General features: G+C 35.5%; 3 protein-coding genes across 6 annotated transcripts in view; 1 reads left to right on the forward strand and 2 right to left on the reverse strand.

Moving 5' to 3' along the window:
* Window positions 1-14,144, forward strand: part of LOC132907770 (cytochrome b-c1 complex subunit 8) — a 248,975-nt gene that overhangs the window by 85,431 nt on the left and 149,400 nt on the right. The gene's annotated exons all lie outside the window — the stretch shown is intronic.
* Window positions 1-14,144, reverse strand: part of LOC132907768 (BET1 homolog) — a 137,493-nt gene that overhangs the window by 24,665 nt on the left and 98,684 nt on the right. The window lies entirely within an intron of this gene.
* Window positions 1-14,144, reverse strand: part of LOC132907740 (KN motif and ankyrin repeat domain-containing protein 2) — a 60,638-nt gene that overhangs the window by 22,408 nt on the left and 24,086 nt on the right. For 3 of the 4 annotated variants that reach the window (XM_060961107.1, XM_060961108.1, XM_060961110.1), the window contains exons 2-3: window positions 2,644-2,751; window positions 105-304 (exon numbers count right to left, since the gene is read on the reverse strand). In XM_060961107.1, the coding sequence (XP_060817090.1) occupies window positions 105-304; window positions 2,644-2,689 (246 nt within the window). In that variant the 5' untranslated portion in view covers window positions 2,690-2,751. Of the gene's footprint in view, window positions 1-104; window positions 305-2,643; window positions 2,752-7,432; window positions 7,587-14,144 lie in introns of those variants that run through there. The other variant, XM_060961109.1, reaches the window with a different exon arrangement.

Raw genomic sequence — 14,144 nt, forward strand, 5'->3', positions numbered from 1 at the left:
AGGTAACGTTAAACCGTCCAACGATTGACGTTCGAAATGGAGCGCCCTAGATTCACAATTTGGATCTTGGAGCAGTTTAATTATGGAATGAAGCGATCAATTACCAGACCCAGGAGAACCTCCATCGACTGACATTGCCTTCGACGTTCTCTTTTCTTTCGTCTTTCGATGCTAGACCTGTCGCCGGCACTTCCTGCTGCAACCGCCTCGCAATATCGCACGAAGTCCAGGTCGATGTGGTAGCCGTAAGGGCAGCAAAGACACTTCGAGCCTGTCGAACCGGAAACGTAGGCCTGCGTCCCCACTGAAGTATACCGGGAACAAGTATAAAAAATATCATTATCTATACCATAAAAATTTTTATCTAACACTTAAATCAAATGACACATAAAATATTTATGTTATCGTTAAGTCACATTTACTTCGACCTAGTTTCTTTAGCCATCGATCTTTATGAATTTAATACGATATTTCGTATGTGTACGTGGACATGTATTGTGTACGTTGATGCAAATTCATATTTTTATGAACATATTTAACTGAAAGAAATGGAGAGATTTCCAGGTAGAAATTTTATTCACTCGCTAAATATTCTGGAATATATCATACACGGTACATTTTATGTATTTCTGCATGTTTCGTGCATTTTATGTATTTTTATTAAATATTAAAATATTTCATTACTTTCATTACTAAATGGAAAATGTATTTTCGTTTGTACGTTACTTTTGTATAAGAATTTGATCGACTCCATAAAATGGAGAGAAAGATCGTGCGTTAAGGGATTATAACGGAATTCATATAAAATCCGAGGAGTAATTACGTATTTTAATTTCCCGAATCAAGCAGAGCATGGACAACGGTAACAGTTCTCTCATCAATGATTCTGATTAAACCCATAACCAATGTCCCAATTACACACATTTTTTATCGAAATATCTTTTGTGGAGGATTCACCAATCGAATCCTCGAATGCACCGAGTATTAATGTGTTATACTAGTGATTCAGAGTAACATAAATATTCTTCAAGATAGTCAAAAAGAAAATTGCCTTATCCTTCTTCAAATAGATCGAACAGAAAATCGAAGGAAAAATATCTTTCGAAAGTAGGTTCGGTCGTATCTTATTTCAAGAGGCGAATATAGTAAACGTTGAACCCTCCTAATGATATTCGAAAAGAAAAAGATCTCGTCTTTGTTTGATGGATTCGATAGAAAGGATCTATCTTTGGAAATTAGATTCGATTGTGTTTTATCTCGAGAGGCTGATTGTTCGAGGGTAATGACCGATGCGAAGAGTAAACCGAAATATGTTGTAACCATTGGCGATCATCCAAAGCCACGGTAATAATAATCTGGCAAAGTTCGTTAGCCGCGACAACGTGGGGATTCCATTTACGTGTCATATTGGTCCGTTCATGCTATCGCAACGTATACATGGCAATGACTCAATGAAGTCCTACCGTTATATTTAAAGATCGTAGAAAAGATAACCGCGATAAACATATTTTTCTTGGTTTTCCGATTTTGCTGGACGCCTTTTGGCGATTTAAAGGAAGAAGTTTAATACGAAGTAGTCGAAGAAGGGAACAGACTTAAGATGAATTAAAAATAGATAAGAAATGCACGATATAATGATAGTATTCGTTTAAATCGATTAATTAATTTATCAATTAGTTTTAAATGTACAAAACATATTTATTCCCAAAAAGAAACGAAAAGATAGTTCTAGCGTGGAGTTGATTGACACAATGTCAAAAATTAATCTTTTGCACGAGACGAGAAATTGTGACTTATCATATTTTTCATTAGCGATCTTCACACATTGTCGTCTTTTACTTGTTTATTTTATTTACGTACGCGATACTTCTTCGGGTAATTAAAGGATCAAGCTGATCATGAACTACAGTAAAGTGTATAAAGGAAATGGTGCCGGAGATTCGCATGAAATTTCAATTTAGAGTTTAGGGAGAATCCGGCTGCTTCATTAGTCGGATCGTTTGGAGTTTGTTGAGAAAGTTTCCTCGGTTAGAGGCGCGCTACCATGTTTCCAAAGTTTTATTGTATTTATTTATAACGATGCGATGCAGTGAAAACAATGAGTTGTTTTATCTGATAAGACGAAAAACTTTATAATCTTTTCTTTGTGCTATTTTTTCAAACTCAAGTATTTTCAGTTAGACACAAAATTTGGATTATCAGCAGAGTATATCGTTATCACTACAATTATCACAATGTTATTATCTGTTAATATCACTTAGGTAATATTACTTACACGTTTTCGTTGAAAATACAGATCGACGATATAAATGGAATATTATATAATAAATTGTATAATCTTTTGCAATTGAAATAAAGGGTTTTTCGATATGCAATTTAAATCGTACGAATTATATTCGACATGTCTAATGCATATCATTATCAATAGTCTGCGGATTTGTATTCATTTATTTATGGGAAACATAAAGATGCAAAAATAATTACATATAATCCATATAATTTGAAAAGATATATAAAATATTCAAAGTATAGCACTGCTTAGAATACTTAATCGTGTTCATAAAAGTATAAATTTATATAGATATCCGCAACCTAATTATCGATAAAGTTGTTGCAATGTCGTTGTATATTAATGCGACTTACCGTTTCCGTTGAAAACGCGGGCCGAGGTTACAACGGTCAAAGCCATTTTTCTACACAATCAGTGTTACTGTGTTTCACCACCAATCACAGGAAAACATCCTCACCATCCTGAAAATAGAAAAAAAACTTTCGTTAGTCTCTCTTTCTCGTATTATAAATTTATTATATATTATAAATTCCTATCGTGTAGTAACACACATGACAACAACGCGCGTAACAAACGGAAGGAAATTAATTCAGAAAATATGTTGTAATTTAAAGAGAGAAATATTTCAGAGAAATACGTTAATTACATTTATCTGACTAGATTTATTAGAGAGCGGCGCTAGTATTATTCTACGAACAAAGATTCTCAGAAACGCGTAATTTCATTAGGCGTTCGTTGTACATTCTCTATTATCTATTGTCAGAATCGCGTTAAACGTTGAAATACAACCCTGAAGATCTGCGACCTTTCTTTCGCCTATTCTTCACCAGCGAAATCTTCGTTTTTAATAAAATGCTATGGAATTCCATGCAGCGTGCGCGGCAAGTAAATTAGTTTCGTGGAATTTCAGACTGTCGGTTATAATTGACGATACAAAGAAAAACTGCGGGATGAATCGTGATAAGGTTCGATACGGATGAGCGACAGCGATACGGTTGCCGTGTTTCAATGATCTGATTATGCGATCAAACTAACGCAAGCAAATTTGTACCTTCAATATATGTATATGAATTTGTTATTATGGAAAATGTAAGAGTTATAATTGGAAAGCTAGAGAGTCAAAGAAATTTGTTTCTAAAATTTTCAGTTTTTCGATACTTCAACGCGACAAAATTTAATTACGAGTATGCAGAATCAAATAATTAGGTTTACAGAGGTTACTGTTATAAATCGTTTCATTGCGTCTTGATTTTAATTTTTGTAAAAGGAAATATTCTGTTTTCTACTGTTGTTCTTTTTTGCTAATAAATTGATCTATCATTTTTGGGAATGGAAAGCATAAATGGGGGAGAAAAGATTTTCAATACAATTTTAACGTGATGAAAATTAAAAGTTTTTGGTTCATATTAGAAGAATATAAAATATGCAATTGGAAAGATAAAGATACGTGCAGTGCATTACAACGTTGTTGTGATGTCGCAGTGGAGGTACTGTGCGATATGATAGCTTCATTTCTGACAATGAAATTCCATGTTAATATACACTGTGACAATTGGAGTACGAATTTGCCAAATTGCAGAGTCACCGCTGTAAAATTCCAACGATATCGCATCGTTCGTCTGCACTGGGGACGTAGAAACATAAATCTGTCGAAACGCATAGCACGGTGCAATTTAACAACAATGAAACTGTGGAAGGGCGTAACCGAATAACCATGATAAAAGCGTGCTGAAACCAAATTAAATTTGTGATACGTCAATCGAAAGAGCTTCCCAGAAAAATCATTTCGACCAAGCTTTACCTCCCTATTCCTATTATTAGCATAGTTATTGACCTAAACATGTGATTTACAGTTTATGCATGATTTATTTGTCGTATCCAATGAAAAATCATTTTAAAAATCTGAGACACTGTAACCATATTGCATATCTGGGAATTTTGTCACATTTTTTGACAGACTGAAAAGTCTAATTTTAAAAAATTGGGAAACTTTTAAAATGCCAATTTTTTAATCAAAATTATTAAATGACTACATTTATGTTTCTACGGTAGAAATTGTTGCAAATTCTCAACTACGTGACGATCAGTCAGCAACTGATCGGTTGATATCGCGAACCGTGAACGCTATGAATACTCAAGATAAAGGTAGATTAAAGATGTCGAGTAACATAACACGAAGAGTATGACGCTCTGATGAAGACTGTTTTAAGACTGCTTGAAGAAGCTTCGCCTGCTCCTAATATACTAACTCTCCGTCCCGGGGTTTTCCTTCTTACCATGGTTTTTATGGGATGGGAATCTATTTCTTTCGATCTTATAATTGTGTATCTTGGTGAGCGCATATCCTCTGATGTCGCTGATTGATACCAGATGTTTACTTTAGAGCGAACCCATCGAGTACTTAGGGTGTTAATTAGCCTCTTAATGAGATCTGCATCGTAAAGTTTACAACTTGGGAGATAGGAAAATCAGACTTTCCCGAAAAAGGCAGATGTGCTGTCCAGTCATACACGAACGGCCGTTGCAAATACCGAGCAGAAGCTATTTGTCATGTTTATTAACCAATAGTTTTATCAGATTTTTCGTAACGATGCGATATATTGTATTATTAAAACTATGACTCTGTTGAATTGGTCAGCGTTATTAATGCGAAATCACAGCAATTGAATTGGTAATCCAATCCGGATCTTAGGATCAATGCAGGCGACTGAAACGTCGCTGTGATTTCGCAACGGTGACGCTGAACATTTTGGTAAGTTTATATTTTTCATGAAGCGATCTACGAAATTGTATTGCTCGTCGACATCGAGTCTTACATTGTCAACAACGGTATTACAAATTTATGTGCGCTGGATTATTAAGAGTATAATATTGCCGAATGGTGCAACGTCATCGCTGTAAAACTGCAACACAAAGTCAAGAGAAAATCGCGTTATCGGTCGGCATCGGGTCTCTATATTGTCAATAGCGATATCATAAACTCGTGTGTATCGGATTATTAAAAATACAACCCAGCTAAATTGCACAATGCCATCGTTACAAGGCTGCAACAAAATTGCGTTGAATTATTAAAAACATAATCCTATCAAATGTCTATCACCGATACACAACGACGTCCAATTGCTCATCTGTGCCAGCCTTAAAGGGATAGAAACGTTAATACGAAGGCTCATAATGCCATAGCAATGCAAGAGCTTTAAGCGCGATATCTACGATGTCCCGTACCGTGCGGCTAATTCCGTATGCCGGATTTCTGGTCTGACGGCAACACGTCCTCTTGGCTTCTCTTCGACTTCGCGAACTTTAATTGTTCCACGCTCAGCTTCGTCCAGTTTCGTGCGGATATTTTTACTATCGTTTCCGGTGAAGATTCTTAGCGGATGATTTGCCTGGCTTTCGCGTCTCCAAGAATTCACCCGATGACTACATAATACAGGGTGATTTCGCTGCGAATATATTTAGATATACCGCGGATAAATACGTTTCGTGCTGTAGCAGATAGGGAAACCGTGTTTTCGTTAGATGCAAACTAAACGACTCGTGTCGATACGGGACTATCGAGGTAATTTAACTTCGTTATATCACGTGAAAATTCATGTTACGGAGTAATTCGTTATATCTTTGTCTAGATATGTTTCAAAGATAGGAATGATTTCCCTATTACAGTCAGAATAATCAATTTCACCTAAGAGGGTAATTCGGAAATTAGTTTGGAAATTATGTTGGAAAGTGATTTCGCATAGCCAGAGGGCTGCTACGAAATTCTCTAGGCCCTTTTTAATCCTTGGCCTGGAAACTTCGCCCCGTACTACGTGATACATTTACCAAGGAATCATTCCCCGAAGTAATTAGGATTCACGTCGCGATCTGCTTGAGGTCGTAGGGCCGGACGGAATAAGGGACCTTACGGCGAACACGTAACAACGCATTTCCTCCTTTCCTCGACCGACGAAGTCACGACAGTTCGTTAATCTTTAATGAGCCGCCTAACGTCCTCTTCACTTCAAACTAATCGCTATTAATCGAATAATCGTGAGTTAAAGGTGTAAATGTTCGAATATCGCGGAAGGAAAACATGATGAGTATGTTTTTATTGATTTTTCGGTTTTGGTGTTACTCTATGATTAAATTTGTATTTTTATACGGCACAATTGAAAATCGAAACGATCTGTTAGGTTCGAAGATGTAGCTTTTTTAAAAATACCTGATATATTGACGAAATTTGGCAAGCCAAAGAAACGTATAATTATCAAGGTAAAGAATATTTTCATGTCTTCGATGTTTTATACATTCGAGTTTTAAGACAATTTCTTTCCTATTTTGAAGAAAATAAAAGAATAGAATTTCGGAAAAGTCGACGAACGCCATACAGAATCTTAAAACCGTTTGGCTGTAAAAAACAGGCAATGTGACTTATCGTATTCTTCCCAAGTCCTCGTTTACATTTATCATATATCTTCCGACCCTTCCGATCAATTTTTTCGAACGAAGTAGGGGGACAACCGAGTTTTCTCGAAGGAAAAGTCTGTCGATTTTCTTAGATGAGATCGGTATTCCTCTCACGAATGAGGGTTACTTCTTCGAATCGATGTTCACGCAAAATGGAAACTTGCGGCTCATTACGTATGGAGGTTGATGCAACGAGACGTTACCTTGGAATCTTCGAACGGATACGTTGATATTTACCAAGATAAGAAAATTAAATTTAAGACTCTACCGATACGTACTAGCAAAATTTCGGTTTTTTCGTTGACGAAAAATGAATTCATGAGATTCGAATGAATTATAGCGAGCGGTAACAATATTTTGCAATTTTTATTGTCGAGCGTTTTCTGTTAAAAAATTAATAAATTAACCTGAATGTAAAAAGTCACGTATTGCACGAACGATTAGCAAAAGATAAACAATGATTTGTTCAGTTACGAAATAATAAAACGTCTACGGTTATGGGATAGTCTGACGGTATGTTAATACATTTTTTTAAGTATTCATTCGTTCGTTTAAATATTCATATGCTGTCATTTGTTTCTGTGACGTTATTATAAAGCGACACGACGGCAATCGTTATCTAAGAAGGTACACCATGTAAAACATTGTTTAGAAGCGGTAGCTGATAAATGGAAATAGTGTGTAAATATTTACCATGGTGTTAGGATGACTCGTGTTGAATTTCGGCGGCGTGGATAGAAAGCCAAACTCTTTCACTCGAATCCTTTGAAAGTAGTAAGCATTGAAATTCAAGCAACGACAGCGACGTGCGTATGCAACGTCGATTCATCGACGACTGATTGCTTTTGCTCTGACTAGCTGACGCTTTGCCACGTTTATCTTTGTAGCGTTGATAATTTCGTCAATAAAGATCCATATACGGTATATAATCGTACGCAGTTGTTGTTGTAATCGATATGTCGTATTTATTAGTCATCATCGATGATCGAACAGAATTGTGTAGAAAAGATGTACGTAAGTACGTGATATAATCGATAATTTTGTAGATTCCTATTAGCAACTCGAGGAAAGATTTATTTTATAGGATTTATTACACTTAAGCATTTTTTAAAGTAGAATGTCTTAATTAAATTCAATATTTAGCTATGTTAATGAATTATTCTTTCATTAATTCCGTGTGATTAATTTCAAATTTGAAAACCACGATGGATGGAAATCACGAAAGAATTAAAAGAGAAAAAAAAAAAAAGAGCATGACATCGGATTATGAATTATCTGCTTTAAAAAGTATGAAAACTTATAATTGGGAATATTGATTTTTTTTTTATTATTTTCAATAGAAAATTATTATTTATTTCTCGTTATATTCCTTTTTCTTTTATCTTAGAATCATCTACTCGATTAATTGATAGGAAAAGAAAGAATAAGTAATTTTTGGATGTTTCTTAAAATGTTATTCGTCACGCAAAGAATTAATAGACAAATTCTATTAATCGCAAGCACGTAAATAAGACATTGACCCATATAACATTAACTCACCGCTCGTTAGCGCTAAAGCATCAAAGTTAGCACATATTTCAATATTCTGTACACTTGGTTCAAAGGCGTTACAAGACATGACGTTTAATCCTCGTTATCGAACATCTCTGAACTATCTTCTGGTAAATATTCCAAGGCCAACAAACAGTGTACTCATCTTCAGCGTCACACGAAACTTCTTAATGATTTAACTTTCGACTATACACCACAAACTACAAGAAGACACAAGATATACGACTCTGTTCATCGAAACGATCGAATCAACGACGATATTACGAAGGGATAACTGACAAGCAACTCACGTACAGTGGCTCAGAAAAGTATTCGAACGGTTATAGAAACCTTCCATGAATATATTATGCGTATTATGCAAACCATTTTGAATTAGCAGTGCAGTAAGATACGATCATCATGATTATATCGATAAATTTTGAAACCAATCTAAAAATATAAATATAGAAGATATTTTGTGCAAATATACATTTCACATAAATCACAAAAATATTTACACGATCAATTATCCATTAGACGAATAAGCTTCGACATCAAGTGGGCATATTTATCATTAATCATGCGTGTAAGACTACTATTTACACTGTATAATAATTTTTCAGTAACAATAAATGTATTTGCAATAAACATCTCGTAGCTTTTATATACATTTTCAGATTGCTTTCATATTCACTGGTTGAAAAACGCTGCTAATGAAATTTCACAATGTCTTGTGCGATAATATAACACGTACTATATAAACATAAAAGTTTCATGTGATAAGTGTTCAAACACTTTCATGGATCACTGTAAACGTAACTAGAACCATAGAGGAAGATTTCGTTGAACGAAAAGCAAAGTAGTTGATTACACGCGAACCGTGGCCTAATTTCGGAAATTTAGTCGAAACTAACATCGAATAACGCGCGATGGTCGAAATTTCACGTTGGATTTAGATTCGATACCGATGGAAGGTTGCGAACGTGAAATAGCTACAACACGACACTGCCTACCGCCGAATGGATCGATACGCAGTTTAGTTGATAAACTGACCAACTGATAGCACAGTTCGCTTACGAAGCCTGTTTTAGAGGATCTATCACACGTTTGCTGCTTCTGTCATATGACATTCCTCGTTGCCCTAAATTGATAATTTGTGAGGTTCGAAGGTTTGGACGCGAGCGGACTGGTTTCCGATGCTTTGGTTACGAGTCATTCGATACTTAATCGATCACTTCGTTCTGTGCTCGAGTTCTGCGATTTGATTGAATTATTTAAAAATTCGAAGATAAGGAGAATCGAAGTTATTATTTTGGCGATTTTGAAGTTGGCTAAAAGACCTTCAAAGATCTTCGAGATCTTCAAGATCTTCAAAGTAGACAGTTTTTGACAATTTTTCTCTTCACAACAGAATTTTTATCTCCGCAATTGTCAAGTTCGAGAATTCTGCTTTTAAAAAATTTTTTTTTCATTTCCATTGATTTTTTATCTTATTCGTAAGATGAAACATACGAATCTTGCTTTTTTTTTTTTTGCTTTCATCGTAAAGCATAATTATATAATTATGACATATTGTATAAGCTGTACGTTTATTCATTTCGTTTATGGATATTTCTGAGAACAGTACGATGAAGATGTATTCGTCTTTATCATCAAACAAGTCCTCTGCGATTTTATTTTAACAAGGGTCTTATGACTGTAAAGAACGAATGGATCAACAAGCTTTTCCCTGAAAATGTTCACTACGTTTGTAATACTAAACTTAATAAAATTCCACTTTTATCAAATATTAAACTTCATGTTGGAGTTTAAAAGCTGTACTTCTGCTAATTAATAAACATATATAAATATTATTGCTTTCCTATGTTCCTTCAGTAGACAAGTAATTTATTGCAAACTAAAGAACTTCTCTTTTGCCAACCAATTAATTACGCGAAGCTTTTATAAAAACTCGATACAGCCAGCGTAAAAAAGTTCTACCTTTCTGTTGCCTTGAAATATCCCCAGTATATACGAGCATCAAAACCGGTATCTCAAAAAGAACAAAAATGAAGAAAACAAAACCATTCATGTTTCCATAGTGCTTCTATTGCGATTCGCTGAAATATACGTTCGTTTTGTAATCAAAGTCTGTCTCTAGCATTCGAAAAAAGTATCAATACCCATATTCACTCGTATATTGTATAGATTTTTGGAATACCTATACAATCTGCGAAAGTGAAATACTTTAATTGTAAGGTTAAATAACTGGACACAAAATACGATCCAACGATATCAAATCTAATTAATTGACGATGCAATTGATACAATTATGTGTACAAATATAATATTTCTATGCATTATGTCACATATAAAAATACAAATTCTTTCGGTGTAAAGAATTAGGATGATGGTAACTTGACTCAAATATTCCCAATTACCTACGATCCTACGATGCCAATTAGAAGCTAAAATCTCAATTAATGCAACTGTGTATTTATGAATATGTATAGCATTTTGATCATACTTTATATGTAATTACGAAGCTATACAATAGTATGTAACATTTCGACTACACGTTAAGATAAATGTAAAAATATTATCAGAGTGCATAAGGGTAAATCATTTAGAGTATCTCGCTCGCGTCCTTGCCAAATTAACCTTGCGCGGCCACTTTCATCCCCCAGTCCTCGTTATCGTTGGAAAATTACCTCGTTAGCAGAGTGTCGAGCACGACACACAGTTCCATTGAATGAATCTGTATTCGAACCAGTACTCTTCCATACAGACTCCAGCATTACGTGCTATCATTAACGTTCCGTTGTTTGTACAACGATAAACAAAAAGGAAACTGAGGGAAATTGGTTTTATCGTGTCGACACTAGGGAAAGAGTTGTTTGCCAGTGCGTCCAACAGTTCTTCTCGCATCAGATAAGAGATTCTGTTGCTATATCGCGAACAACCTTCGGTGAATAACCATAGCTCATCCTCTTTGTCTGTCTGCGAGATACTTGCATGCTAGGCTGTACAATGGCCTGTAAACAATAGCGAAGAAATCACACGACAAACGTTTGCGTGATTATGAAGTTTCTTTTGAAAAGAGAGGCGTCGGTGCGTTTCTTTCGAGCGGCCATTGTCCAGGCAATTTGTTCGCTATTTTATTTACGACTTCGTGACTTCGACGCGGGTAAACCGTCGTTCAGAACGCGTGGGTGGCAGTCGTTCTTCGAATGCAAGGCAAGAGAGAGGAATGACCGCTGTTCGAATAATTCAATTTGGAACAATTGCTGAGGAAGTGAAGGAGAAACTCAGGAAACTTGATATTGTGAATTTTTGTTTCTCCACTGGTTGTAAAATCTGGGACTCGCTTAGTTCTCGTAAATTACTATGTTTTGAGTAGGAACCCGGATATACTTGTCGTATTTACAGAAGAATGATCGCAAAGTAATTTCATTTTGTGATTTTGATAGGACTATTTACATTGCGTAAAGAGAGTCTCAGAAAGATATATATATATATTTTTTTAATTACCTAATATGAAATCTAAATTACCTGATACAAACATTTGGTTCATTCGAACTCCAAATAAAAATATAACTTTGAAAAACATCGCAAAAAGAATCCAACGGTTTTTCAATGGCTACAGTACTTCAAGCTTAGAAAGCAGATAATTTGAAGAGAAATTAGTTCAGTATGTACAGAATGTTTCATAACACGTGGAATCCATTTGAGGAGTGGATAGGGGATACGATAAAAACGAAAGTAATTCTGTACACCTATTCGACATTCCTTCAAAGTTATAGCCATTTCTGTGTTTCAATAATCTACGACAGTTTATGAAAGAATGCTCTGTATGTCGGCGAAATTCGTTGCTACGACTGCATACAAACCGAGGATGGTCATTTCGAGCACCATCTATAAAGATAACCTGTTGCGGATTATTTTACATGTTATGAAATACCCTGCATATACAGGGTGTGGCTGAATAACGTACAACGAATAATACAAGTCGACACGAGATGATTCCTTATGAAAAAATAAGAACAAAATATGTAATAAAATTTGTTCATTGGAGAGGCTTAGTTGAAAATTTATCAAGTATACTTGAACATGGTTAATTCCGGACTAGACAGGACTAAATAATCGACAGAAGGTCGTTCTACGCGTGAAAATAAGTCGAACATGCAGAGTATCATTTTTGTCTCAAGACAATTTGTTTCCGAAAAAAATAAATTTGAAAATTCATCACACGCCTGTATTAGGTCGATTCTTGATTAAACATGCTCGAATTTTATTTTCTTGAAAACGAAGTGCCGAACGGAAAAATTTTATTCTACATTTTCGATTTATCTATTAACTCGGTCCAACGGTTGAATTTTTATCACTTTGCACAAATGTTCTCGGATTGTTGTAATGTACATAGATGCAACGCGAAATAAGCGATGAACTTATTTCCTTTTTATTTTTTTATCCACTTGGAGATCATCTCCATATCACCGGCACATATTCGATCGAAATTCCTATCATTATTGCGAAGTATATCTTGCGATTTTCTCTTTTCCTACGCCGCAGTGCTAAAGGCGCAACACATATAGCTCAAGGCGTTGTATCGGTCGGTTAAAAATCGTATTGGTAATTACAAAGCGTGTATAATTAAAATGTAATGCGCGGGTGCGTCAAAGTATCGTGCAGGAGTCTGTGGAAGGAATTAACGGAACACGAGAGCAATTAATTTCCTGTTTTCCTGCCGTTTAATTCCACCTCGCTCCGGCTTGCCGCTTTTTCTCTCCATCTTTTTTTCCCTTCTCTTCAAAGGGTAACATTAACCCCGCGTTGTGCGGTCAGATAGTAACGAGCACACGCCAGCCACGAGGCTCGCGAGTGTATAAATAGGAGAAGAGAGCCGTGCAACCGGCGAGAGAAACGTGCAAGATAAAAAGTCATACGTGCCACGGTCAAAGCAGCCGCCACAGATGACGAGGAGGACGCATCCTGATGGAGATTAAACACCGGGTCCCCACCGGCGACGATCTTCAACGTCTTCAAGGAAGCACTTAAACTTCCGTGGACCAGTGTAAATCATACGCTTAACCGCGTCGTTGATCTCCTGTGTTTCCTTTCGAGACTCTTGTTTTGGTAAAAGTATACACACGAGTCTATCCATCTGTCAAGAGAAACTTGTATCTAAACTGTGGATGTTTACGAAAAAAGATGCAACCACAATGGATATTTACTATACTACACGTTACGGCTACTTCGTATATTTATGATTTTTAATATATTTTATACATTTTTGTGTCTTCAAATTTCACATAAGTGCTTATGAGAAGTCGAGGAGCTCGTAACAACGAGATAATTCTTTGTCAAATTCGACTTTCGAAACAACAAATAACAATAACATAAATTCCATAACACGGTGGGATTGGTGTTATAAAATGTGAATTACGGTGGTGTGCAAAAGTACAGAGCTGGTAGATTTTTCACTTTATATTTTGAATTCTAACTAGTAGTGTATACAACCAGATATAGTAGTGTTTAGTTCTTTTACTGTCTTTTACTTGTTTATATAAAAGTTATATGGTATAATGAATATTTTGTTAATAAAATTGGAATATATTGAAGAAAAGTCAAAGACGTTACAGTATACTTTTTCTTCAGAGACAAATATGGATAAGGATCGTTTCTATCATGAATCCTTCAATTGTTTCTCATTTCTTATTTTTACTTCCTTTGGCATTTTCTTTCTTTTGTCTTTTATCGAACAGTGTACGATTTAAAAATATCTAGAATTCTTGGAATGACGTTGTCTCGCGTACACACCCTTTGTTTGTTAAGCAAACAGAAGAACGACACCGTAGAATCTTTAACAGTCGACAAAATGGAGAAGGAAGATCGT

Source organism: Bombus pascuorum, chromosome 6, assembly GCF_905332965.1.
Source record: "Bombus pascuorum chromosome 6, iyBomPasc1.1, whole genome shotgun sequence".
NCBI lineage: Eukaryota > Metazoa > Arthropoda > Insecta > Hymenoptera > Apidae > Bombus > Bombus pascuorum.